Source organism: Lampetra planeri, chromosome 10 (genome assembly GCF_965212315.1).
Source record: "Lampetra planeri chromosome 10, kcLamPlan1.2.h2, whole genome shotgun sequence".
NCBI lineage: Eukaryota > Metazoa > Chordata > Hyperoartia > Petromyzontiformes > Petromyzontidae > Lampetra > Lampetra planeri.
In genome coordinates this window covers 7,830,599-7,858,356 of record NC_136116.1, presented here as the reverse complement: position 1 = coordinate 7,858,356, position 27,758 = coordinate 7,830,599, and the positions used below count along the sequence as shown (strand labels likewise).

The window sequence follows — 27,758 nt, the reverse complement described above, 5'->3', positions numbered from 1 at the left end:
TGTGAACTTCTATTTGTATACTAATTTCATTGTCTGTGATCAACTGACAAAAAATCTCAAAAAGACACATCGACAATCGAAAAGTCCACGGCTGGATGAAGGCCTCCTCATCCTGTGTGGATCTTGCTGGTTGAGTTGTTGACCCTTCGCCACGTTTGTCCGTGCACATTATCACTCGCCACCGATGTTATCCGTGGCCAAGAAATTTTAATCAGGTCGCAGGGTTCACAGTGTGGCGCGTTAACCACTACGCCAATATCTTCAATGAACGGAGTCTTTCTCGCCAGCATGATATTCTTTTGGTTTAAATAAAGGTGAAACAAGATTTTACATGGGACCAATCCGTTTCAAAGACAATATATATTATCAGAGCATGTTTGTTTGCATGTTCACCACAAGTTCGTGTGGTTAATGCAGACTTGATTCCTTGCAAAAGGTTTCTATTTGGTGTTTGAACATCTTAACACCTGTTTTATTGCCAGAAAGGATAGAACCTATTCTCATTGTTTTCATACTAACATTTTATATATATAAAATAATATAATTGTAAATATTTCCCTAACGTTGCAAGAATGTATTGTCCAACCAACCTACAGAATGAACAGTTGGCATTGCCATCAGATAACTCCTCTGATGGTCAAACGTTCTCATGCTCCTCGGTGAGTCGTGTTCTTGTTATTCATATCGATGTCATCTGAATTCATTGTACTTGACCTCTCTCTCCTGCTCCGTAGAGAGCAGGCTTGTTGTGGACCACTGCCATTGCTTGATCCACGATCATGTGGTCAGCAAGTATATTTTTCTTGTTCACAACTTTGCCGTGGCCCAATTCTCGGCGTTTCATTCGCACGCTTTGCCCGGGCCAAATTATAGTGCCGATGTCATTTTTCTGAACCGCGAGGCTGCAACACTGAGCTTTCATGTGTCCGCTACGCCAGGGGGACCAAACTGCCAGACGTTTACTCGTGTTTCTACAGCTGCAGTTGATTTCATCAAAGCCTGCACTTCCTCAATTAGAGGTGGCGTCTCCTGCCCGGACGCGAGCCACGGACGCGCCACTGCACAACGACGGAGAAACACATTTGACGTGCATCATAAACCACTCGGCAGCCGCCTGCAATGAATTATCAGTATTGTGAAGATAAAAATGATGCTGACGCCAGTTGTTAATAACAATGATAATAACAATGCAAATTATATTCTTGGTTCTTTCGGTAAAGTCACGTAGACGGTAAATAATAAAATAATCTAAATATAAACAATAAACATTCTCACGACGTTTTGACTGCAACACAAGCAATCATCATCAGGTGTGAAATCCACAGCAACAAAAATTGCTTGTGTTGCAGTCGAAACGTCGTGAGAATTGTTATTGTTTTATATTTATATTATTTTATTATTTCCCTTCTACGTGACTTTACCGAAAGAACCAAGCATATGAATCACTGCAGTCACGAAAGCTTTAAATCACAATGCAAATTGTTTACCAAATAAAAGCCTTACTGCATCAGGACAATTTTTTTTCAGGAGGCCATTCCATTGGGAACGTTTAGTCAATTCCAAAAATGAGGGATTGGCTTTTCATGTGAGAGGAACTTGGAGTGCCCGGAGAAAAACGACCACGTGTACAAGGGGATGACACTCGGCACTGTCATCGCCTGGCTTCACCTCGCAGCAACACGCAGCACCTGTAAAGTCCCGGTCGTCACCCAATTTAGTATTAACCAGGTTACAAAACTGGCACAGTTTCGGATGCCTGTATTTGTGTATTTAAGAACTGGCATACAATATGAATGTCAACCTTTGAATAACAACACTAAGAATAGCCTATGTGTGTAAAAGCGCAAATTTATACAAAGATCCCAGGAAGACGTCAACATATGTCTGGTCATAATTTTTTTATTTTCTTGTTATTGCGCTGCATGATACAGAGATTGTCTCCGTATTTTTGATATGGCAGCACTAAATAATCTTGGAAGCTATTTATAATCTTGTTTAGACACTGTTGGTGTGTGAATATCGCTACACAGCACTTAGCGGGTTACATTAATGAATCAATGTGTATATTTAAAATGAAGGGAGATTAAGTGTATTTTGGTTCTAGAGCACAGCATACAGAAGAATTAACAGATAAAACGAAATATAACGTGCATATGTATAGAAACTAAATAAAACCTTCAATTTAAATTGAGGTAACAAAATGAAAGCTGTAAATAGTGCAATAAACTGAGTTAAATAGTGCGATTAGAGTGTGGAATGAAAACATTTAGTATCGGTCAAGACAGTTATCTTAATATTGTTCGTGACGTGAATCTAGTTGATAATTTAAAATGTCCTGGTAAGGACGAGTTTTTCAATCAGATGCAACATTCTCACACGTATGGGAAACATTGATTAAAATAAATATTGCCTTATTCAGTATTAATTCTTGAAACATAACATGCAGATTTTGAGGTACATCTTAAGTAAAAGGATATTTATTGTTTCAAATTACTATACGAGAGAAACTAAAAAAAATTAACCCGTAAAAAAAAGTTTTTCACTATAAATCCTTCATATGCGTGGCGGCTAGAGTCATCTCGTCCTCTGGCTTGAGATGGCTGCCACCTATGGGTCAGATGATTGCCTGCCACCATTAAGCAATTGGTAATTAAATATAAAAAAAAATTCCCTAAAAAGTGTAAAGTTACGGAAGAAAATTTCACGAAAATAAATTGTCACGCACAACGAGTCTGTGTGCAAAATGTCAGCTCGATTGGATCACGGGAAGTGGGTTAAAAAACGATCGAAAGATTTGCACGGTCGTAAGCGCGCAAGCAAGCAAGCAAGTGAACTTAATATAAAGGATTTAAAAAAACCCAGTGTCTTGATGATCCACTGCTGAATGGCGACGGACGTTGTTTGACCACGACTTACGGTCGTGCAGGTCGGTGAAGGGGACAGGGCTCAGGACTGGCTCGGACATCACTCGCCGCTGATGTGAGGCAAGGCTTGAAATCAAACTCGCATGGCCAGGTTCAATGCTGTGCCCTAATTTCTGTGACACATATCTCCCACCCTCACCCCCCAGATAAGCTTAGTAGCAATCCATTTGACATTGAGAACAGGTTCTAGATGTCAGAGTGTTGAATATATTAGTTATGATTTTGAGCATAGCATAGGAATGAATGATAAATCAGGCCACATCTGTGTGGGGCTGCAATGTGTATATGCCCTGAAGATAAACATAGCAGCGCATGACACCTGTTTTATCCACAGTGGTCAACAATCCGAGCCCGACCATGCTTAGCTCTTGAGATCACACAGACAAAATTGGATGTGTTCCAGGTGTTTTGGTCAAAGGCAGCACAGAAGTTCTGTTTTTAAACTGCCCGAAACAGCCATTATAGTGCTCGATATGCAGGGACGTGTATAAAAAATACATTGGGCTAAAATCAATTTGCGCTTTCCCCTACTTAAACAGACATTACTTAATGTATGTTGAACTTCTTTCGCACCGTACGGAGACAACCATGAGAATCGCAATAGACTGTGGCAGCCAGACTTGGATCGGCAGCTTCTTAAGTCACCATATAGACTTTCCCCATTCTCACACCTGACCCAGCCAATGGTGCAACCACCAAGCCTCTTTAGGGGCCATCCATTTAATACGTACGCATGGAGGGGGGAGGGGGGGTTAACCCAAATGCGTACGCTTGCGTATGGGGAGTCTACTGACAATGTACATACGCATAGGAAACGGGGGGAAAAAAAAGGTGAAGCCTCGATAATAATTTGTCTACATTGGCCTTCAAATGAGTTAGATAGACCGGCGGTGGACCATCTGTTTTTTAAACACGTTAATGTTATTAATCTTTGATCGTTTCTACGTGGATTAAATATCGGCCGTTCTATAGGATTCGGGGGGGGGGAGGGGTAAAAAGTCCGCGTGCGTACAGGGAGGGGGGGGGGTCAAGTTGACAGATTTTTGCGTACCCACTCGAATGGATGGCCCCTTACCCCATAACTCCTGAGCCAGCCAAGACAACATCCTATCCAGGCCTTGAAGACAGTGTTAATGACATATGTGCTGAGGTGCCAACAAAAAAAGTCATTATCCAGGCCTTTGTGCTGATACTGGCTATTATAGGAGCACACACACGCCACTTGCAGAGATTGAGCACGTGGCAAACATGTGAATCGACAGCCCTCCACTGGCAAACACCTTTCCCCTGCAGACTGGAGTGCGACATGAACACGGTTACCTTGGCTGTAGAGGATCGTAAGCGGAGAGTGTTTTGTGTAGCTTAGCACCGTACTTATTTGCACATTGAAGGACTCATGGGTTTGTTGCAATTCTCACGTTATTTTCAGAGTTTTGTGACGAGACGTGTCGTTTTGTACTTTCAAAGTATTGCGCTTTAATGCGAACCACTCCGCAGAAAATCTGCGTCACAGTGGCAATGTGAAACAGACCCTTTTGCGCAATGAACACGCCCTTGTGGAAAATAACCAAAACATAAATAATAACTATAGTAAAACTAATCACAAAGCACAGCTGGGAGTTCAAGCGCATAATAGCAAACTCCCAGTTGCATTGCCACTTGTAAAATGGAGATTTACGATTCATCTGGGTTCCCCCTGGTTCGTCGTCTCTCTCCGTATGAACGGAGCGAGCGTCCTGTCGCAGCAACCAAGGATGGTTCAAGTTCAAGTTCATTTATTAGGTATAGCCCTGTAAGCCATTCGGCTCTTGAATCGGGTGCAACCGCAACAAACAAAAAACATGATTGCTGTGGCCAAATCCACGAGGACCTGTTTCTCAAGTCTCAGTGTCCCCCCTCTTCGCCGCTGTTCCCGCGACAGTGCAGCACTGAGCTCCTCAACAAATCATAACTCGCTTGCCAACAACCGATCACAGAGCTGACAGTTTAGCAAGAACACAGCTGTCGGGCCAAGTTCAAAACAAGCGGGTTTAATAGTGCTGCGCGAATGATTTTTACGCACTATTCACGAAAGTGTCACTTTTAAGAGACCCTCTGAAATAATAAACATGGCAAACACTGCCACGTCACTATTGCAGCGGCTTTTGGCTGGCCATCAAACTGCATAGTGCGCTTTCAGATGCGTTTATGCGGCCGTCTGAAATGTTCTTTCTTCCGATATTAGGAAGCCACTAGAGCTATGCACTTTTAAATCTAAATGAAAACTCATTTCGTTCGAACTGCGTTTTGTTCATAGTTTGTTGTCCTTCCCCTGCACCTCCGATTAGCACGGTTGGCTCCGTACTGTGCGAAATAAGTTCATACATATACACATTTAGGATATTACAGCAAAGTGTGCCAAGCACTGTGCCAATGTTCCACCCCTGTCAATGAGTCAAGGTACCAAAAAAGCTAATTATAAATCCACATTGGATTTTTCTTTGCAAGTAGCAGCAGGGTGAAGATGTCAGAATGGTTTGGTTAAAAACAATCTTTGAATTGATTCTCAGTTATTTCATTTCATATATCTCACCAGTCAATCTCTCCATATTGGCAATTATTTTCCATTCGAATGTAAACCTTAAACTTTTAAATTTGTCCTTGCAAGTAATTAAAAAAAAGTCAAAGGTTGTATTAAAATATGACAAAGGTGCTGCACTGCAATTGCTTGCGCATGCCACTGCCGTCTACTCGTGGGTGTTTGGTCTACTCTTCCACATTCACCAGATGTGTTGGAAGAGGTGGGCGTACCAACACTTCACCCCACCACACGCAACCTACCGATCTACTGTGGTTTACCCATTCATGCCGCTGGGTGAACAAAATTGCTGGGGGGGGCGGGGGGGTTGAGAAACTTGCCCATAATTTCAACTGCCATGCCGGAAGCTGAAATTGACCCGGTGACCTCTGGATTGCAAGTCCAGTGTGCTAACCATTACGGGGCAGCAGCTCCCAGAAGAGCTGTACGAGTTCCAGCATGTGAAACCGATTTGTCTTGCAGCCATATAAAGTAAGCACCACTGCACAGCCCTTCCTGTCCCCCCCACTGCAATGGGGGGGGGGGGGGCTATGCGATGGGCAGCATATCGGCAGTGCAGCAAAATATATTGTTGTACAACACTGCTGTGCCCCCATGTCTATGTGTTCCCCAAACCTTCAAACCACACAGACGAGCATGGGAATGTATGATCTGTAGGGCGAGGGGAGGTCTTCATCCAGTAGTGGATGGACGAAGGGATGTAAAATAGAACAAAGCAGCTTATTGTTCATCAATGAAATCTATTCTTATGCTCGTGATAACATGCGCCCTTATTGCATGCTTAAGAATAACTTAAAATTAACCCAAAATTAGATTCAAATTTGACATTCAAATTAATGGAAACAAAAGAGACAGTGTCGACAAAACGTATGCAACAGACAATACAAATGAGACCGTACAAATGCGACAAAATCTCTTCTTGAATCTAATCATGGTGGAGAGATGGGCAAGGTGCAGCAGAGTAGACATAATCAATCATTAAATGTCCGTCATGCAGTCATTTTGTCAATGCAGCCATTTCTAAGCATTATTTGTGGGCGACGATGTTACACTGACGCCACCTCCTGAACATGTAAGCCAACTGCCGTAAGAGTACCACGTCAGTTTGTACAATGTATGTTTTTGTTTTATTTAGTTTTTGTCAAGGTCAATACATGTATGCAGAATAACTTTCACGCCGCACACAGCCAACCGTGCTAATCGGAGGTGCGATTATACAGGCTACGGCAGTGACAGGTCTTACAACTGGGGTGTCGACATCACCAGTGTAAAAATACATCAAATACAAAAGAAACATCAAGTCGGTCTTAGGATACAGAGTAATGAAAAATAAATGTATACAGGGAAATAAATATGCATTACAATACGTAAATAACCATATTGCATGGACTAAACGGAATGTGTAATGTTGCACTGGAATGAGATGGAATGTCAAAAACGATTAGTGGCAAACTTTCAATATAAATTCATACGTTTTGAAAAGAAACCATGACACTGCACGACATTCATTCGACTTCTCAAATATAAATATGGGGAATATAATTATCAGATATGTCCTTGTGAAATAACACACGTTGAAACGGAAGTCCAGAGCAAAAGGCCGACTCTTACATCAGCTTACTCCTACGGATGATTGGTATGCTCCGTATCACACAGGTATGCCTGTGAAAATAAAAAAAAACACAACGCGCTGCAACACGCACTAACAAACGACGCACAGAAAGCTGCCGGAACTTTCACAACTTGTGCACATGCCCCCTACCCCACATCACAGCTTTTTCCATTCTTACGCGACGCTGCATACATTTCAGCGAGTCACCTGCAAGTCACATTCGCGAGATATATATTTTGAAACTATATATATACAAAAAAACCCACACCAAAGTCAATGTACATGACCAAAATAGTAATGTACATTTTAGTTCGTGCTACGTGACACGTTACTTAAGAGCGTTGGGTCCAGAAACAAATGCAGTATAACGAAACTTTTTTAGAAAATAAAGAAACAATTATTCAGATTTAGAATACTCATAAGTCATATATCACAGAAATGAATTGACTATAAAAGAGTGAGGACAAGTACCACTAGTATTGGTATTTCGTAGTGATCATTGTCCAATAAACTAACAATAAATACGTCGGAAAATTAAATTACACATTTGAGACAAAGGAAAATCTCATCAGCTATGGTTCCGTGCATGTGTACACGTCAGTCTCTCTTCCTGCTGGGCAAAATAAACTCCGGTTTTAATGTCAACCATTTCTACGTCAATGACGTGACTATCGCCATTGACTCCATGGGCCCAACCTCAAAGGCCTTTTTCCCACATCCTGCCTTTATGCGGTCTCATTTTGGATTGCTATCAACTTCCTCCACCTAAATGTCACCAAACGGAAGTATTGCCTTGCTCATCCACACAACGTTTACACCCAGCAACGGCTATATTTTACCGGCAAAGAGCGTGAAAAATCTGTCATCCCTTACCAATAAATCGCAACTCTGGAGGACCTCATATCTCCATTTGCGCATCACTTCCGACATCTGCCACTTCCTTATTTCACGAGACCCTCATCCATGGCTTCATCGCATACCAACTCAACGACTGCAACTCTACGGCCTCCCCAAATTCCTCATCTCGAAACTCCAGACGATGCAAAAATTCCACGGACAGACTTCTCACCCACAAGAGCACATCACCCCAGTGTTGAAATCCCTCAACTGGCTCCCAATTCAATTCCGTATCAATACCAATATCGCACTCAACGTCTTCAAGATACTCCACGGATTTGACCCCTACCTACCTCTACTTTCCCGTCTCGCTTCACTTCGTCCATGCACTCTCCACTCCAGCAACTGAGGCCATTTGTCGAAGCCCCCAGTCAACATTTGCTAATTTTCCTCTTCTGGAACTATTTCCACCCCTAGCAAACTGTGCTGGCAAGCCCTCGCCCCACCTACTCATCAATCAAGACCTCAACAATGTACCTTGCTGCAGACTCAAGTCGCGTTTCCCCTTATAGGTTCACCGTCACCATCATAGAATTTCAGCTAGATCCCAAGGAACACTGGTGAACAGAATGGAACAACGTGGACGTCCAGAATAAATACCTCACTCAAGACGCAAACATCACACCTCCTGGCTTTGACATTCCTCGAAGACACTGGTGTACCATCAACCGCATCAGAACATCAACAGGCCGATGCACACATCTCCTTCATGAATGGAAAATTAAAGGTAAGCCAGTGTGGCCATGCAACCCAAACTATGGACCACAGTAAAATAGCAAAACTAGACTAACTCTCTCAAGGCCCTCTCGTCGTGGCTAGAAGACCTCAACATTTGCATTTAGCTCAACATATTGCTATACACAAGAGAATAGTCCCTGCACGTGTTTAATTCCATGTTGAAAACCTTCCCCCTTTTCTCTACTTGTCACTATCTTTTTCTATCAAATATATGCGAACTGTTCTGTACAGTATCTTGACATTTGGTTGTATTTAGACACTGCAATAAATCCAAATTGCATTGTATACATGTATACAAAACGGTCGAGATGGTTGAGATAATTTACCATCTACTTACAAACAATGTTCTATGTTTTATATAAATAAGCAATTCAACAGACAAACAACTCTTGCAGATACTCAAGCTGTGTGTCACAGGCTGCCTAACACTGTTCATGAGAAAAAAAACAACTGTAAAGAAATTCTAAATTTGTTCTAGATTTGTAAAGTAATTTTCAGACACACTCAAGGTGACATCACTGGAGCATGAATTGTCCTCTTTAATGGTCACTGCAATGATGTCACTAGAAATCTCCAGTCACTTGACATTCTTTATTCTAATGAACAAAGCTTCTAACTGTTTATGGACAGCCAAGGGCACAAAGCCTCCGTGTGTATCTGCAGACTAAGAGCTATTTGTTTTTGGGGTTGCATACTTCTTTTAAAATTACCACAAAATAGTTAGTAAAGTAATGTTCCTGGCATTTCCTTTATTCTGATTTAAAGGCATAAACTGCATTTTTCAGACAATAACTCGTTAACACTGAAAAAAAATCGAATTTTCCAAAAACACCTAAGAGTTAAAGGACATTTTGTGTAATTATCCTACACAATCCTCGCGTACACTTGTACTGCAAAGCGCATCGGCTGTTAACTGCACAACTGCCATGAGCCATACTAATTTGCTTAGACCTCCGTGACCAGCTGGACACCATAGCTGGGAGAGCGCGGCTGCTGCTGCTGCTGCCCATGCTGCCGGCTAGGAGACAGGAACTCCGCGTCGGTGCATTGCGAGGCCAGGCGCTCCTCTTGCAGGCTGCTCGTCGAATGCCGGCTCCCCCGCTTCCTGCCTGCCGCGCTCCCGCCACAAACCGTGGCAACGGGCTCGGAGCTCGCTCCTCCGGATGCCCCGACGTACTCAAACGAGCGACTCAGGGCGGCGGTCGATGTGCCAGCCAGACCCGGATCCTCATCCTTGTGTGGCAGCAAGGACTGGCTGCTGCTCGGATTAAGGGCACGCCAGGATACTTCCTTTCCACCTGCCTTGAGCAGAGCTGCCGGTGTTGACATTTCTACTGAGTGTCTGCCTCCGGGTTCTGTCACGGAGCGGGGAGGCGGGGATGGTTTGCTGCTTGTATGCAGGGAAAAGGCCCTGCCGGACTCACTGGCTATCCGTTGTCCAGTAGGTGGCTTGTAGCTGTCAGCCATGCCCTCCTTCTGGGGCGGCTGGTTACCAGATTCAAGAACGGCTCGCAATGAAGATGGTTTTCCAGGCTCAGATGAAGGATGCACAGGTAATGGCTTCCCGAATTCTGACTGGGTTTCCCCTGCTGGCTCTTTACTATAGTTGCCTATGAGACAAACGCCTCTCCGAATTAGGCCCTTTTGGTAAAATGATGGGCCAGGTAACTTGGTAGCAATGGCGGCAGAATGGCTGGCACTGGATGTTCCCGAGGAAAAGCCTTCATCAGGCTCGGAAATTTCGAGGGTCTCCTCCACAGGCTTCCCCTCAAGCACTGAAAGTAATCGAAAAGACATTGGCATCAACAACTGAATGAAAGCAGCCACATCTAGGCATATTCCAAATTAGCATACTAAATGTCCACACATCAGACTGCAGCTCAGATGAGATGGGAGTTTCAAGTAATTTTACAAAGTAATTCTCTAGCAAATAGTGCAGTGCCTTTGCAACCATTCATAAAGGATTATCAGTATCCAATATTCTGTGTGTTGCATGTTCGCGTGCGCGCATGTGTCTCGGACCATCTTTCCGCCAGCGGTGTCGCCGTATGGATGCGCTGGTGACGGCGTTTCTGGAAAGCCTGCGGAGAGTGGGCGTCACTTCCACCTGGATCACCTGCTGCTTCGAGTCCATCGAGTCAGGAGCATCCCAGCGCAGCGAGTTTTTCATGGCATTACCCACCTGCGCGACACAAGGTGAAGGGATTTAAAGCTTTCGTGACTGCAGGGATTCATCTTCTTGGTTCTTTCGGTAAAGTCACGTAGACCTGTTCTCCACCCGAAACGTCGTGAGAATTATTTTATTATGTTTATTTTTATTATTTTATTATTGCCATTCTACGTGACTTTACCGAAAGAACCAAGAAGAAGGTGAAGGGAATTAAAGCATCATGAGCGAGAAGTGGCCAGGTGGGTCAGAGGTCAGAGCGTTGAGCCGGCACCGCCGAGATCCTGGGTTTGAATCCAGCCAGCTGCCCGTGATTACTAGTTTCCAAGTGGCAGTGAGTAGATGGTCCCAGCCTGGGCTCAGTTGGCAAATATTCAACTGTTAGAATAATTATCGGGATTTGACTGTGAAGTGATGGAAAGTGCTGCCCAATACTATATGGAAAAGAGGTCCCCTGAAGAGATCTTCAGAAGTTCTGCGGTACCCCACGTGTGTGGGCCGTTCTCGAGCATCGGAGGGTGGCACTGAACTGCAGTGTGACCATACGAATGGGTCCTTTGTCTCATAATACTGACAGTGCAATGGAGATACCATTTGGATTTATTTTTTTAAGCAGTAAATAGTTTTAAATCGGTGATAAATTGGTTATAGAGATGTTAAAAAAATCATAAGGTTTGTGCAAACGCTAACCAGCAGGGGTTCTGGATAAAACTCCAGCTGAGCTCGGTATATCACATTGTCCAGTGCTTCAATGCCCAGATCCCAACCACCGTTATATCTGCATAAAAGAACACACACACGCGCAAAGACGTTTGGGGCGCAGTAGTGCAGTCATGTAATGAGTCAAGCGCAAAAGTGTACGTCGCTAAACTGACAGCATAACATGAAGTACGGAGTGATGAAGTGTGCATCCCTACATGGTGTAGTAGATGCCAGTCAGCAGCTGCACCATAAACTCTGGGGAGAGGGCTATGCGTGCGCGTCGCTCCTTCCAGATCCGCTTTTGCCGAGGAAATCCGCTGATACACACCCTGGGAAGAGTGGCATCTCATGAGACGGATAACACTGGAGACCACTCCACAATGACATCAAATGCAACCGCGGTGCTTCGGGAGGGGGGGGGGGTGAAAAGAAAATCTGCGTTTGAATAAAGCGAAGCGAGAGACACTCACTGCGAGCACATTGAGCACAGCGCCTGATAAGAGGACGAGGGCATTTGGACCACGACGCTGTTATAACACACGAGCAGGAAGGTCAGCACCTCAAACCTGTTGATGGAAAAACCCAAAGTCAATGGACAACAAAACCACCACACACTTCCCAGGATGCACTGCAATGTACTGTGTGCATCAGCCTCTGACCAAATTGCCCAGAATGAGCCTGATCCCGTCCGATCTCGTAAGCTAAGCAGAATTTCGCCTCGATAGTGTTTGGATGGGTGATCGCCTCACATACAAAAGAGGTGTTCGAGGCAGTGTGGCACTAGGCAGTGCAGCACAATCTATCGTTCTGTAGTTCATCCCCCAACCTTCACCAACCCATACTGAAGAGCGGGTGAAGTATGATCAAATAAATTTCACTGCCTGCGCTTCAAGAGGAGGCCCTCATCCAGCAGCGAATTGACTGGCTGTACATGTAGTGCGTCACACATTGCGCGCATGCACGCATACCTGTTCTGTGCAGAAAAGACATCTCTGTGTGGCAGGGGTCCTGCATAGGCCACTCTCACTACATCTCGCCCAGACAACGTGGCCTCCATAATGGCCACGGAGCCCATGCTGCCCGGCTGGGCGCATGGTCATGCACACCGACACAATCAAAACCACGAGTTACAACCAACAAACTGTGTATTTGTTCAACGCTTCGTTGAATTTCCCACTTTGTTTCCTAGCTTAACAACAGCATTATACAGCCATCAGATCATTTTGGTTAAAGACTTGCGTTAACGAGTCAACATCAAAGCATTTTATTTGTTTAGTTGCAGGTTTTTCTTTTAAGTTGTGGGCAAGTGGCAATTGCAAATTTGAGCATGAGCTGCAAGAGTATTTCCTAAAATGGATCATTCTTAAACAACAGTGCCAGACCGGCTGGCAGATTGACGGAGGCATTGTAACGTCAGACACTCAGCAGATGCACAATATTGCTTGTGCACAACGAAAGGCTAACGACTCATGTCCTGTGATGACCCTTTTTTTTCATACATTAAAAAGAACATCTGAACATAAGAATTTAAGCATGGAGCGGAGGTGAGAATGTAAAACAGCCTAAGTGAGTGACTAAACAATCGCAACCTTAAAGTACAGTCATTAAATTAAGTACAGTATTTATAACATGAATTTGGAATTCATTATCAACACAGCATGTATGTTTTAAATTGGAGATTATTTGGGGAATATTGCACCAAGGTGAGAATAAACATTTTTAAATGTGTTCATATGTATGCTAAAAACGTGTTATCTAATCCTTGGCTAGATGGCAACTACAAAATATTCCCCACATTTAAGAAATGGCAAAAGTGTTATTATTTTGTAAGCGAAGGCTATATTTTATTTAATGTCACATGACCGCTGCCAGCTATTACAAAGTCACATCCCACACAATCACTGCCATAGGTCATACCCTATAAACAATCGTATGCATTAGTGCAATACCACTTGCCTAATGGCAGAGCCTCCACTCATCACATCCAGCATTTTGTCATTTCAGAAAAAAAAACATCTCAGCTGCAGAGCCATATTCTTTCAATTACCACACAAGCCAATGGAAGTGAGATGCATAATTTACTGAAAGGGCCTTTTGTTGTGACCTTGCTGGAAGCAGCAGTCTTTGTTAATGTTGTTTTTTTATAAATATATCAAAGCACCCCATGTAATTTCACAACATGTTTTGCTTTTTCAACGTAACAAGAAATGTGAGCAACAGGCCAAGCTGGCCACTCCATAAATGCACTTTACATTAAAACAATTTAAGGAATACATGATACTTGAGAGTACAGTATTAGTGTTGGAAATTAAATACAGATAGGTGATTTTAAAAAGCTTGCAGTAAAATTAATCAGCTTCGTTTTGTGGCAATTTTTTTTTAGGGAATCATGCTACCCATTACCATTTTTACAAATAAAAAATATCGTGTCCGATTTCAAAGACAAATGCTGAAAAGCACCGCTCAATCGCTTTCATTCTGAAGAGATAATACACAGTCCGCTGGCTTAGAACACGACCATCACAGCTTGTTCAGTGTTAACTTGAAAGGGAAAAATCTGCATATGCAAGAAAAGCATTCACGACATGGGTGGAACTGATTGAGCAGAGTGTAGTTGGACTTGTCGTATACCTGGGCCCAAAATATGTGCGCGCGTGTGTTTATGGTGAAACAAACAAGGAAACATTACAAGTAAAGGATGGGAGCCATTAACAATGCATTAAGAACAGACATTGAGGAGAAATATCGAGAGCAATGTCAGGTATATACACGTGGAATAAGTGCCAATAAATCAAACACGTGCATGCATATTGTGCGGCAGATGCTTAAGGAGTGTATTTGATTTTCCCAAAGGGATATTCAGAAAAAAACTAATTTGCTTTCATATTTTAGTAAATGTTAAACCCAATTAGTAAGGCACACCTTTCTTGGTGTTAAATTGCTTTCAGTACGCAATTCAAAAAATAAATTTAAAGAACCTGTATCTCCTTATTTAATTTAGAGAACATCGCTCAAGTTAAGTTCTTCAATTTGCAAAAATGTCCTCACCTCATGATAGATGGAAGATTTAGACAGTGATGGGATTGTAAATGCCAAAACCTTACTGGTTGCATCCTTCTCAACGATCTCCTGCAAACAACATGCGCATTACGTCTCAACATACTGCGTACACAATACAGGGGCATTCATCGTCATCGGCCGTTATCCATCCACTGCTGGAGAGAAGGCATCCTCCCCCATGTCGTCGCTATCCTCCATGGTCCTATGATGCCACATCACTTCGCTCCTGCCCATCAGTTGATCTCATCCCTCTGATTTCCGCAGTGGTCAACCCTCTTGGATGTAATCCAAACTTTGGCTGCCATTCCATAACCCGTCTCACCCATTGGCCATCGATCGCCTTTAGCAATGTGTCCTGCTCAAGTCCGCTCACGTTTCTAAAGTCAACAAGGCATCTATAATTAGCATTTTTACATGATTTGTGTGCTCTTCTTTCTGTCTAAAATAAAAATAAACTATTTTTTTTATTTCACCAGCTAAGGCCCACTGACCTATACAGCTCTTTTTCAGAAGCGACCTGGCCACAAATGATAGCTCAACGAAGTGGCTTAATCATGTGCAAATTTGTAGCAAGCGGATGTTTCTATTTGTGGATGGAAAAACCAGAAGACCCGGAAAAAAATCCACGCGACCACGGGGAGAGAACATGCGTCAGGATTGAGATCAATCCCACGACCTCTTGCAGACCAGGCGAGGGAGTTAACATCTCCCCACTGCGGTGCCCCAGTGTAATTCCCAGCATGCATCTATCCATCGATCCATCCAGGTTAGCCGAGGTATGCGAGCTCTGCGATCTTACATTTATTTGACAATTCCATCCCTAGCCCCGCTCACTTACCCTCGGGTTGTACCCACCACAAACAGATATAACCTCCTGCCTCAGCAGTCCGCCTGCTGTATTGTTTCACCTGAAGACGATGGCTTCTGTTGCTATCGAAACGTCGTGATACATTAATATTTTTTCTATCTACGTGACTTTACCGAAAGATCCAAAGAGTATGAATTCCTGCAGTCACGAAAGCTTCAAATCAATAAAGTATGTTTTTGTTTATTAGAGACAGTGAATCAACAGCTATATCAAGAAATCACCACACTTGTAATACAATATCGAATTGTATAAATGTGTATGGATATTGTACGTTACTTTTCAAAGAAAGCTTAATGGGTTTAATTTAAGCAATTCTTTTGTTGCTTTTACTGTATGCTTTATCATTTGTTGCATTTGCAATTTTTAGTTTAAAAAAAGTGAACATGTTTTAGTGCACGTTACTTGTTTAATAATACAGAGCTAATGACTTTAATTTCAATATCTCAAAAACCATAGACTCCTAATTACTCACTGAAGTTCTACAAATAGTTTAGAAGCCTGGCTGCATTAACAAGCATGGCGAGATATGTTCTAAATACAAGATAACTGTACTGCCGAATGTGAACGGAAGGTAGCCAATGTTTCATTTGATGCGTCTTCGTGAATAGTAGGTTGCTTCATTGGATCTCCTTTGCCAGTACCAAAATATAATAATAGGGTTTTCACCTTTTTTCTGGCAACAAAACTGAAACCTTTTTTTACGAGGATTCATGTCTGCATTAACCACAATACCTGCAGTCAAATGAGCTGTGGACGCCTTTTGGCGTCCTCTGGTCGAGCACCAACTGGGTCGAGGCTCAAAAGAAAGCCGTCCCTTGGTGTGGACCAATCAGTTTCAAGGACAATGCATATATTATCATCGTGTGTTTTTTTGTTTTCATTTGACTGCAGGTATTGTGGTCAATTCAGACATGAATCCTCGTAAAAAAAGGTTTCAGTTTTGTTGCCAGAAAAAAGGGGAAAACCCTATTATTATTAGGTTGCTTGTGATTTTCGATCATCCGAATGATTTTACAGCCTCATATCTCATGCCAGTAGCTTCCTCTTCATAGCAATCTTACAGCACAGCTGGAAACCATGAATAGGGATTGTACCATAAGAAGCTTGCTACATTCATGATTTAAACGCCCAGACTGGTAGCATAGAAGGAAGATGAAAGTGCTGGTTCGGTATTCCTAGGCAGTGACCTTATAAAGCTGTACACAGTTGGTATGTAGGTCAAGTGAATTATTAGACTTGAACTTAAAACTTATTCCATTTTTAACCAAGCCGTGTATGCCAAACAATTCTTAGACTAATCAATGAACAAAAATGCATTCAAATATTGTTTGAAAAACAAGACTCATTACACTGAAGGCACGTATTTTAAATGTGTGAAACTTTGAAATAAAATTTGCTTTTCGATTTGACAACACCATTCTGAAACCAAAAAACGACTTTTATATCATGACATCCACAATAAAAAAAATGATAATACTATTACAGTCGGAAATGTTCCTTGCTGTAAACACATCATGCATAAATACTTAAAATATTCATGCATTTTAACAGCTGCCTAGAAAACCAAGCAACATTTGAGCTATTTTCATTAAAAATGTATTCTTCCAAAGGAAGCGATCTCACTAAGGCAAATCATTATCCAAGTCTGTTGGGATGTTCTCTAGCCAAGAGTCCAGCGGGGAGCAAACCGTAGCATTTCCATCAGATATACTACACAGCCAGTAAGAAAACATCACCTGCTGAGGGAGAGACATTAAACGTGTTACCATAAAAGAGGAGCAATTTTAGCCATGCCATTGCTGTAAACTGTGCAATAACAGAAACAGCCAATTCTTGGAAAGAATTCTAGGATAACACAAACACAATACTGGGCTTAACACAAGTTACGTGCGCGTAGCGTTTGCAAAATATCTATATGAATGCTAACAAAAATATGCATTCAGTAAAAAATTAGGCACAGTTTTATTCACAATGGTTTCATCCAAGTAGCTCGTCAATTCTTCTACAATTTGTCTTAGAGAATAAACCACTAAACAACATTGGTGAGCACTCTGCGCTATGAACTCCGCCCGAGTTAAATTCTCAGCCACGGTTAACATCAGTGGCGAGTGATAACAGAAGCGTTCCTGGTCCTCCCCGAGGTCCACTCAGCCTTAAACGAGTAACTGGTGCGTTGCGTAAACATCTGCACAGAGACGACAAAAATGCAGCCGGGTGTGGTGGTGCCGACCAGCCCCCCACCCCCGTGCACTGTTCTGGTCTTCATGTGCGTTCCTACTCAGCACTGCACTCATCAGTTCATGTATATACAGGGTGTTTCAAAAGGATCGACCCAATTTCAAAGCAGTATATTTCACGATGGCAACATGTTACAATTCTAGATTTGAAGCTTTCGTGACTGCAAGGAATCATCTTCTTAGGTTTTTTCGGTAAAGTCACACTTGATACAGCTAATCTGGCTATGACGGTCCCACCTGATGACGGAGACTTGTGTTGCCTCCGAAACGTCGTGATTTTTGTTTTTATTTTATTTTACTTTCTACGTGACTTTACCGAAAAAACCTAAGAAGAGAACATGTTACAATTACACAAAAAGTTACAAACGGTTTAATGAGTTATCAAGTTTTACTAACCATTTTATAAATGCTCTATGTGCCCTCCACCAGCTGTACGGACAACATCAAGACGATAGTTGAATCCGTCCCAAACGCCTCTCTTCTCACGTTTTCCTCTGAGGTACGTGGTCGCCCTGTGCTCTTCCGCTTACATAAACAACCTGTTTCCTCAAATTGTCGGTACCAACGACGAATTCTCTTTGACATTGGCGGATCAATGCCAAAACGCCGTTGAAGCGCACGCTGCACCGCAATTACGGATTCAGTCTTGCGGAACTGCAAAACGCAAAACGTCCCTTGTGTTGCGGGGTCACCATCTTGCGAATGACTGAGGCTAGGGGCTGTTTGTGCGCTGGGAGATGCATCTAGTGGTAATCATTTGAAACTCTATGCCCCGCCCTCTCTATGCCCCGCCCTCTCTATGCCCCGCCCTCTCTATGCCCCGCCCTCTCTATGCCCCGCCCTCTCTATGCCCCGCCCTCCTCTCTATGCCCCGCCCTCCTCTCTATGCCCCGCCCTTTCAAGTGGTAAGAGGTTCATTCATGGGCGGTTCGTGGTTGCAGAGATATAGCGATTTTAAATCGGGTCCATCTTATTGACACACCCTGTATATGTAGTGATTTGTACGTGGACAAAAAAAACAAGGTCCAAAATATTAGCATACACTCAAGTTGTCTCAAGCCACTCTGAAGTAGCTCAGATCATTCTATGGGAGTTATTTTAGTCGCTGCCTAATGCGTGCATTAATTTTTTGTAAACGTATGTTGAACTTCTTTCACACCATACGTAGCCAACCGTGCTAATCAGAGGAGCGGGCAGGACAAAGACCCACCCCCCGTATTGCTTTAACAGACTATAGGGGCAAGTGCTGTTAGCGAGCACCTATGAAGGCTGGAACGGTACACGAGGAGGTGGGTCGCCCCAAGCAGAATCGACCTAGAGGAGGCCCAGAACCGGTTCATATAATCGTCACCGGTGTCGGCCGTGAGCGGGAATCAAACCCGGGTCGCCGGGTTCATAACACAGCGTGCTAACCGCTACACCACCGCTCCCCCACAACAAACTAAACAACGTGCGCATATTTTGTTGCAGTCAAATATACCCCCCCACCCACCCCCAACAAAAAAACGTACGCCGCTGTAAGTGTTTACCAGATTATAGAGGCCCAGGAGCAGGGCCTCCGCGCAGCCGTCGCTGCGAGGGCGCGGCCCCTGTGCGGCAGCCAGGCCCGTCAGGTAGCGGTCGACGAGCACGGGCAGGAACTGCAGCGTGAAGAGACGGAGCCGCGGCTCCCCGCTACGGGCGAACTCAAGCAGCTGGTGACACACGGGCTCCAGCAGCTGTTTCCAAAGGGCACGCCATTAAGCACACGGAGAGAATCTCGTTAAAAATAAACCCAGGAGGTCACGTCTGCATACATAATTGTGTAATAAATACAACGGTTTTGTTTTACATGTCATAATAGCGTTTTGTTAAAGATGCCACTTGGTATGGTGGAAAAGCACTATAATGTGGTGGTTGCTATCGGGTACCTAATTTCAAAGAAGCAAAAAAAACATGACGAGCCGTAGTTTTTCTTTATTTCATATTTAGTGAATTTTGTAGAATTTTTATCTCACAGTATATCCGCATTGCACAGTGTATGTTTAAAAGGATTAAGTTCAGGCGGAATAAACATTACCATTAATACCATTACCAATGCCTTGAGAACCTGTACAATATGGTGACGAAGTGAAAACGTGTTCAAGCAGAAGAGCCAGGCTCTTAAACCGATTGAAACCCTTGCGAGACAGAATTGTTTCACGCGGCAACTGGCGATGTTCCTGGGAGAGATACCCACAGGACATTCTTCGACATCCCTCCCTTCAATTGGGCTCGGTTTCCAGAAACCAACCATATGGAGTGGTGAGTGATTTACTTGGCACATAACACTATGTAACACGATTTTTATCCCTGGGTAGTAAGTGTTATTTGTTAAGTGCGTTTGCCTAAAAAGTATAGTGCATACAAATGCACACTTTTCTCATTGCAAATAGATACATTTCTAAATATCAGTCCTGGTTACGAAAGCAAAGTTTGTGGGGAATAATAGCTATTTTCTGTACTTTTGAGGCATAAGCAATTAGGAAATAACACTTACTACCCAGGAACAAAAAAAAACTTGTTACACTGTGTATAATTAAAGCTGGACTGGATCATGTCAAAGGGAGCAAAATAACCATCATCTTGTAGATACTCACCTAGGCTGTAAAAATCCTGGGCTGTACGACAAGTTTGAATATTTGTTAATGCTAAATTAAGACTGAAGTTACTCAACCATGCCATTATAACACTCGAGTGACATCACTCTAACGTCACTCTCATGAATTTTAATAGATCAAAACAGTGGCCTCAATCGAGCATTATGGTGGTGTGGTTGACTGAAGCTTTAAAGTATTTTTTACACATATATATAAAATGTTCAAACTTGTAACCAACAGCAAAGGCCAAGCTGCATATCTATAAAATATGAGCCGATAGCCTATATGCCATTTATTTTAAACAATCATCAACAACAGAGCTGGGACCTTAAAATTACTCAAGAAGACAACGTGTTTCACCCCGAGCAAGAACAAGGACTGTTTTTTTAAAAATGCTTAATCGCTATCACTACCGGACAAAGACCTCCCCAAGCCGTCGCCATCTCTCAGGGGCGTGCGATGTGACAATCCAACCAGCACCTGCATGTGAGCTGATGTCATTCCTATCGGTTTTTGTAGTTGTTGCAACTTTAGGACCTTTCCCTACTGGACATCTGTGAAAAAGAGCTTCATAGCTCATCGGATTCCTCCAGTCTCAATGAAGATTCCGATTCTGAACGATCCTAATCCTGATTCAGTGTCCATGGTGCACGTTACTCTTGGGCGTTGTTGATGCGGTAAAGGTTGCAGCCCTGAAATGTCTTGCTCACTCAACTGTTGGTGGAAGGCCTTCCATGACAGGCAGCTCATTAGAGGGAGCTCTAAAGAGACTTATCTTTCTACATTGGCCAGGCATCTTGGAAGAGGTGAGAATACTCTTTGGTTTTTTCGGTTAAGTCACGTAGGTAAAAAATATAAAATAAATTAAAATTAAAACAAATAAAATTAAATCACGACGTTTCGGAAGCAACACAAGCAGCCGTCATCAGGTGTTGACTGCTCCAGCAAAAATTACTGAGGCGTCTGAAGAGAGTTATTACGAGACACCGTGTTTATGTAGGGTGTGAGGGGGGGGTCAAGGGGTGGGGGGGTGAGGTTTGTGGCAAGCACCAAGCAGTGTGCACGGTTGTCTACCATATTAGCATGAGATAAGCCTGTAGATAACCATCTATATATATTATTTTGTGATGTCAGGGGAGGGGGTTTGTGTACGTGTGCAGTGTTTGCCCGACGAGTGATGATGGTGTATCAGGTGAGAATACCCACACTTTACTGCACCACATACAACCTGAACAAGAGGTGGGGGGGGGACGGTTTAAGAAACTCCCATTGTTTCAAGTCCCACATCGGAAGATCGAACCCGGTGCGACCTCTGGATTGCAAGCCTCGTGTGCCATCCACAAGCTAACCTCACTGTGCGCCTCTCGTATCACTTTGTAGAGTGCCGAGATGAGCGTCATCTTCTGTTGCAGCTTGTCCGCATAGCTGCCGATGGAGGCCTCGGGCAGGGCCTGAAAATGAGGAATGGAGGGAAAATATCCACTTGTGTTATCATAATTAAGTTTGATGATAGTTACAGCAGCGTTGCAGTCTGCCACGTAGCACATGGTAATTTACCCCCCGCAAAAGCAATAAAGACACCCATGAAGACAAAACGTCTACTTAATGTGAGAAAGCAAATTATATTAATCATAAAGACAATGATATCAGCAGCAGTGACATAAATGGAAACGATCCTTCAAGCTCATGTTAGCAAACATATGGTAAATGATCAAAATGCTATTATAAAGCATCTAGGAAAGTACACAATTTTTTCAAATATTAACAGCCCTTTTGTCATTTTGCTACTGGATGAAGGCCTTTCCCACGGCTGGGGAGTTGTTTGACTCGACTTCACCACGCTGGTCAGCGGGGGTTGGTGAAGGGGAGGTCAAGAAGTGTTTCAGATATCACTCACCGATGCTGTTGACAATGGCCGGATACAGAATTCAGGTCGCCGTGTTTATCGTGCACAGCACCGACCACAACTGCTCCATTGCTCCACCAAGCATATAGAACAATGCTGAAAACATGTCTGGACAGTGAATTTAAATATATAACATATTCTTAGGTTTTTTTCGGTAAAGTCACGTAGGTAAAACATTAAAATTAATAAAAGTAAAATAAAATAAAATTCACGACGTTTCGGAGGCAACACAAGCTTCCGTCTTCAGGTGGAACCGTCACAGGCACGACAGCTCCACCTGAAGACGGAAGCTTGTGTTGCCTCCGAAACGTCGTGAATTTTATTTTATTTTACTTTTATTAATTTTAATGTTTTACCTACGTGACTTTACCGAAAAAACCTAAGAGTATGAATCCTTGCAGTCACGAAAGCTTCAAATCTAGAATTAAATATATAACATTGTAAAGCTGTACCTTAAACTCGGACAGCCAGTCTTCCACAACACCCCTGTCCATGGTGAACACCTTTTTTCTCAAGCTATCCATGGTCTATGTCCTGTGAAAGCACAAATACCATAATGGGTGAGGTTTAAAACAAAAAAACATGTACGAATGCGCTTTGCATCACTTGTTTTTCTGAATACGCCTTCCAACAGAGAAGAATGACAAAATCCTAATACCAGGGCTCCACCCGTGCCAATGTATTAGCTCTGCCAATATAACAAGATACACGGCCCAGAATGGGTTAGAAATTTGCAAATTAACATCAACCGAGGCAAGAAACGAAGGATCGGGCCCGTATGCAGTTAATCTTAAAATAACTACTGCTGTTGCAAACAAAATCCGACGGGTTTCTTTCTTTTTAATTCAACCGAACGCCGCATGGCATGCATTCATTCAAATCCAGGCTTTGTACAAGTGTGTCCGACGAGTGAGATGCACAAACCTAAAGCAGGATGACAACATTAGCAGTGGCTGACTATTATTAGCAATTATGTACGAGGAAGAACGTATTCAAAAGCAAAAAATCCTATGTAAATCAACGCAATACAATTACCTTCAAGCTAGTCAATAGACATCAAGCATCGACAATAATTGTATTCTAAGTAGCCGCAAACTTCCAATGCATTTAACAAAAAATTATCTAAAAATCTTAAATAACGTTGTACATTATGCAGCACTGCTATACCACAAAAGCACAGTCAAATGCCTGCCCCCGCCACTGACCTTTTGCTGCTGCCAAAATGCATGTGCCGACTACTGCGGAGCGCCTCTGCACTCGGTGGTAATAAGAGCAATGTCCAAGCTGCCCAAATAGCAAGATAGCACTGTGATGAGACACATTACACAAGTGCTAACCCACCCACCCCCTCGCAGATTTCCCCAGCGAGCACGTCACGCATCAGCTGACTGCATACAAGATTGCTGTGCACGTATTGTGAGCGTCACGCACCTCACAACGCTAGGCAGCAGGGGTGCTTACACACAATTCCAAGCATTTCGTACAGAGCACTTTCCGTAGCTTCCAAATGTAGAGCGAATGCCAGCGCTGGATAATCCAGCAGCCCTCTGCTTAACAGGATTAACACAGAGTATCCATCAACATTTATTTTGGTCTTTGAGCCTTTCATTTTAATACTGCATTAATGAAGTGGCTAAATAAAACGTGGAATAACTAGAAGCACAGCTCTTATGTGCAAGTTGTCAAATGACATTATCTTAAGCTGGTAAGTTAAATGCTCACGCAAAAATGAATGAATGACCTATTCAGCACTGCAGAGGGAAAAGACAATTACAATATCGTTATTGCATCGGTCCATTACACTTTTTAAGCAGCATATACAGTGGAGCTAACGACATGCATATGCATCAGTAAATGGGTGTTAAACATTCGCTGAATGTGCTGTAATCAAAAGCAATGCATTTAAATTGTCAAAAAGAGAGCATCTGAGAATAACTTTAAGTGCACACCTGCTTTCGGGAACCTCTTGGTATTTTATTTATACAAGAGCATACAAGCCCTTAATCGTGACAATACTGCAGTCACAAACGCAACTTGACATACACATTAGAAAAGCAATGTCATATTAAATACCATAATGTTACGGAACATAATTATAGAGTGAAAGGAGTCCCACGACTGTGATAAATACCACTGCATTGCTCAAGGAGGTTCTTGTATATATCTGCATTTAGAAAAGTGGCAATGCGGACACTCGAATCCGACTGCGTGAAAATGACATCAGTATAATAGGATCCCAGGCACATGATGCTCAAATTGTGACCCTGATGATCAGCCTTTTATCCTTCTCCTGAACTGCTAAGATGCCAAAATTGCAATAATTATGCATCCAATGCATGCCTCATTGCAAGTGAAGTTAATACATTTTGATGTGGTGAAACATACCGATGCTCTTGGAGTCATTTGCAAGGCATGACCGTAGCACAATTACCGTATTGCTTGACAGTTCTGCTATCTTTCAAAGTAAAACACGGAAGAGTAACTGTGACGGTACTGAGCTTACTTCAACACAATTATTTATACTATCGTGCACTTGTGAAAATGACAGTTGCTTTTATAACTGCGATGCTTCGTAACTGTGATGAAATAATGAGTGCCATCACTAAATTTCGAGTAAAGATCTAATAAACTGGTGGTACAATGAACCGGCATGCCCGAGATCAGAAGCTAAGCATAATCGAGCCTGGATAGGCAACCGCCAAGCATTAACAGGATGAGTGGCTATGCAAAATAATGTGTTGTACTCTACGATGCTTCAGTCTACATTCCTCAGCTTCACCAACCCACCTACAAATCACATGGTGTGGGGAGGCTCTCATCCAGCAGTAGATCGACGAAAAGGCTGTACATGTGCAATGAACCCTATCACATTTGATACGAATATAAAAATTCAATTTCCATTCACAGTGAGAGAAAAAAACCCAGCAACAAAATATGTTTGATTTCCTCCTGATCTACCACGATCCAGTGACGGGTGCTGTCAAATAGGTCAATCAATTATAGCTAGGTATCGAGTCAATTGTTGCAATACATTTCAGTTTTTAAATGTTTCCTATTGAAATGTTTTACATCTCGTGGGTTACAACATGAATCTTACATTTTCACTGTCACTACAAAGTACAGCCAATACTTGAACAATTTAAGAAATCTCAAAATCTCACTGTTACTTGGATTCCACATTACACTATGGTTGTCATATTTCAGAATTATTTTTATACTATCGACAGGCTGGATGATGACTACTGCGGTTACTCATCTGTGCTGACAAATGCTTTATTGTGACATTTTCTAGTGTTATTTTGGTGCCATCAAAAAAGTGTACCTAACTGTAGTCTGTAATTCGTGGCACTGCAAGCCAGCGGTATATCTATGCATTCACAACACAACTGCGTACAATTGTGTACAATCGTGTATTGGTTAACAGCTCCAATGGTGTTTTGTGGATGCAATTTACGGTGAACGGCAATGACAGACCTCACAAGGTCACTTGCAGATACTTGCCATTCATGGCTTTGGAATCCAACCAAACCCTTGTAGAAACGCAATCTTTTGAGTGCGGTGCAAAATTCATTGGGTAATGGCACGTGGTACATGAGGGAGTCCCCTGCTGCTGCTGCTGTCTAAAATAGAATGGACAAAATTGTGGCTGCTTAAGAGTTGGTGGTCTTAAACAAGGCTGTGGGCCGATATATACGTGGATGTCACGTGATGTTTGTATCGACTGTATGTTGAACTTCTTTCGCACCTTACGTAGCCAACCGTGCCAATCGGCGGTGATATGCAAGACATAATGGGAGGACCGGTGTTATAGTCACAATCACACCGTTTATTGTGTTATTATATCGGGTGAGATTCAATGATATATTTGCTTTTCCAACTCTTGTGCAGAGGGGTAGACCGTATGCTGGCCCCCCTCAATAGATAGTATTCAAAGCTACTCTACATCAGACGGATCCCCATGGCTGCTTGTAGATTTGTTCACAACTTGCAAAGTGTTTGCACATGCCTGCACACTTCCAATGTTGTTTACGGCCAACTCCAAAAGGTTTCTTCAATGTTAGAATTTAAAATGTCATTGTCATATAAATCACTTGCACGTGTGAGCAATGACCAAGAAGAACACTGTTATTCATATATCTTCTAAATGTAACCACACCTGGAGTCAGATCTTGACGAAGTTGTTACAACACATTGCTTTGGAATTTTCCCACTTCACCAGAATCCAAACGAAAAGGAACATTTGATGAAAAGGAAATTATGGAACACAAAAGCTCATGGTTATATACAGTCGTTGGCAATGGAAAAACAGAAGCTAAGAACAATCAGAACCTACCGAGCAACTAGCCTTAACGCTGACAAACCAGCCATACAGCCCGGAGAAATAGCCATAACCCTGCCACTAACTAGTCAACCAGCAATCACCTTAATCCTGACAAACAGACAGCTCTCCAAGCACGAACCCGACCTAACGCACCCATACATTGTGCACTACTAGCCTGAACAAACTAAACAAGTAGCCTGAACCTTGACACTAACTAGCCAACCAATGCCTAGCACTCACGCTAACCCTAACTCTGCATACATATATTGGCACTATCCCTGACCCTAACTATCCAACCAGACTTTATAACTAACCATAACTTGCCAACCAGAACACACTCATAAGTCTCGTCCGACATTGTCTAGTCCAGGGGTCGGCAACCACAACAACAAAATAATGTTTTTGGATTTTTCGATTTAAAGCTTTCGTGACTGCAGGGATTCATCTTCTTGGTTCTTTCGGTAAAGTCACGTAGAAGGCAAGTAATAAAATAATAAAAATAAAACATAATAAAATAATTCTCACGACGTTTCGGCCACAACGCAAGCAGCCGTCCCCAGGTGAAGACCAGGTCTGTCGGGGAGACAGCGTCTGAATGAAACACCACCACGCTTGGAGCGTATATTTAAGCTGGGTTGGAAGGGGGGAAGGGCGCCTTGACATTCAGACGCTGTCTCCCCGACAGACCTGGTCTTCACCTGAGGACGGCTGCTTGCGTTGTGGCCAAAACATCGTGAGAATTATTTTATTATGTTTTATTTGTATTATTTTATTACTTCCCTTCTACGTGACTTTACCGAAAGAACCAAGAAGAATGTTTTTGGATTTGATAAAACAAAAACAAGCGTAATAATTAAAAACAAGCAGAGAACACATTGGGCTGCAACAGACGAGAACAGACAGCTGTATATTTCACACTCTTCTCACAATCCTATACTCGAAGCACTAAAAGTAATCGCTTTGAAGGAATGTGCCAAGATAATATCTATTGTTAGTGTCTTTTTATATCAATCTTGATTTGAGGCTTTCGTAACTGCAGGAATCCATACTCTTTGGTTCTTTCGGTAAAGTCAGGCAGACAGAAAAATAAAATAAAAAATAATATATCACGACGTTTCGATCGCAACACA

At 42.7% G+C, this 27,758-nt stretch overlaps 1 protein-coding gene across 1 annotated transcript in view; it reads right to left on the bottom strand.

Moving 5' to 3' along the window:
• Positions 1-6,602: 6,602 nt before the first annotated feature.
• The window catches only part of LOC144720953 (hyccin 2-like), a 30,491-nt gene continuing 9,335 nt past the window's right edge, over positions 6,603-27,758 (bottom strand). The window contains exons 2-11 of the mRNA XM_078598155.1: positions 22,760-22,841; positions 21,751-21,852; positions 19,313-19,501; positions 14,667-14,747; positions 12,587-12,702; positions 12,089-12,184; positions 11,834-11,947; positions 11,607-11,694; positions 10,772-10,931; positions 6,603-10,524 (exon numbers count right to left, since the gene is read on the bottom strand). Of these exons, the coding sequence (XP_078454281.1) occupies positions 9,695-10,524; positions 10,772-10,931; positions 11,607-11,694; positions 11,834-11,947; positions 12,089-12,184; positions 12,587-12,702; positions 14,667-14,747; positions 19,313-19,501; positions 21,751-21,852; positions 22,760-22,831 (1,848 nt within the window). The 5' untranslated portion in view covers positions 22,832-22,841 and the 3' untranslated portion in view covers positions 6,603-9,694. The remainder of the gene's footprint in view (positions 10,525-10,771; positions 10,932-11,606; positions 11,695-11,833; positions 11,948-12,088; positions 12,185-12,586; positions 12,703-14,666; positions 14,748-19,312; positions 19,502-21,750; positions 21,853-22,759; positions 22,842-27,758) is intronic.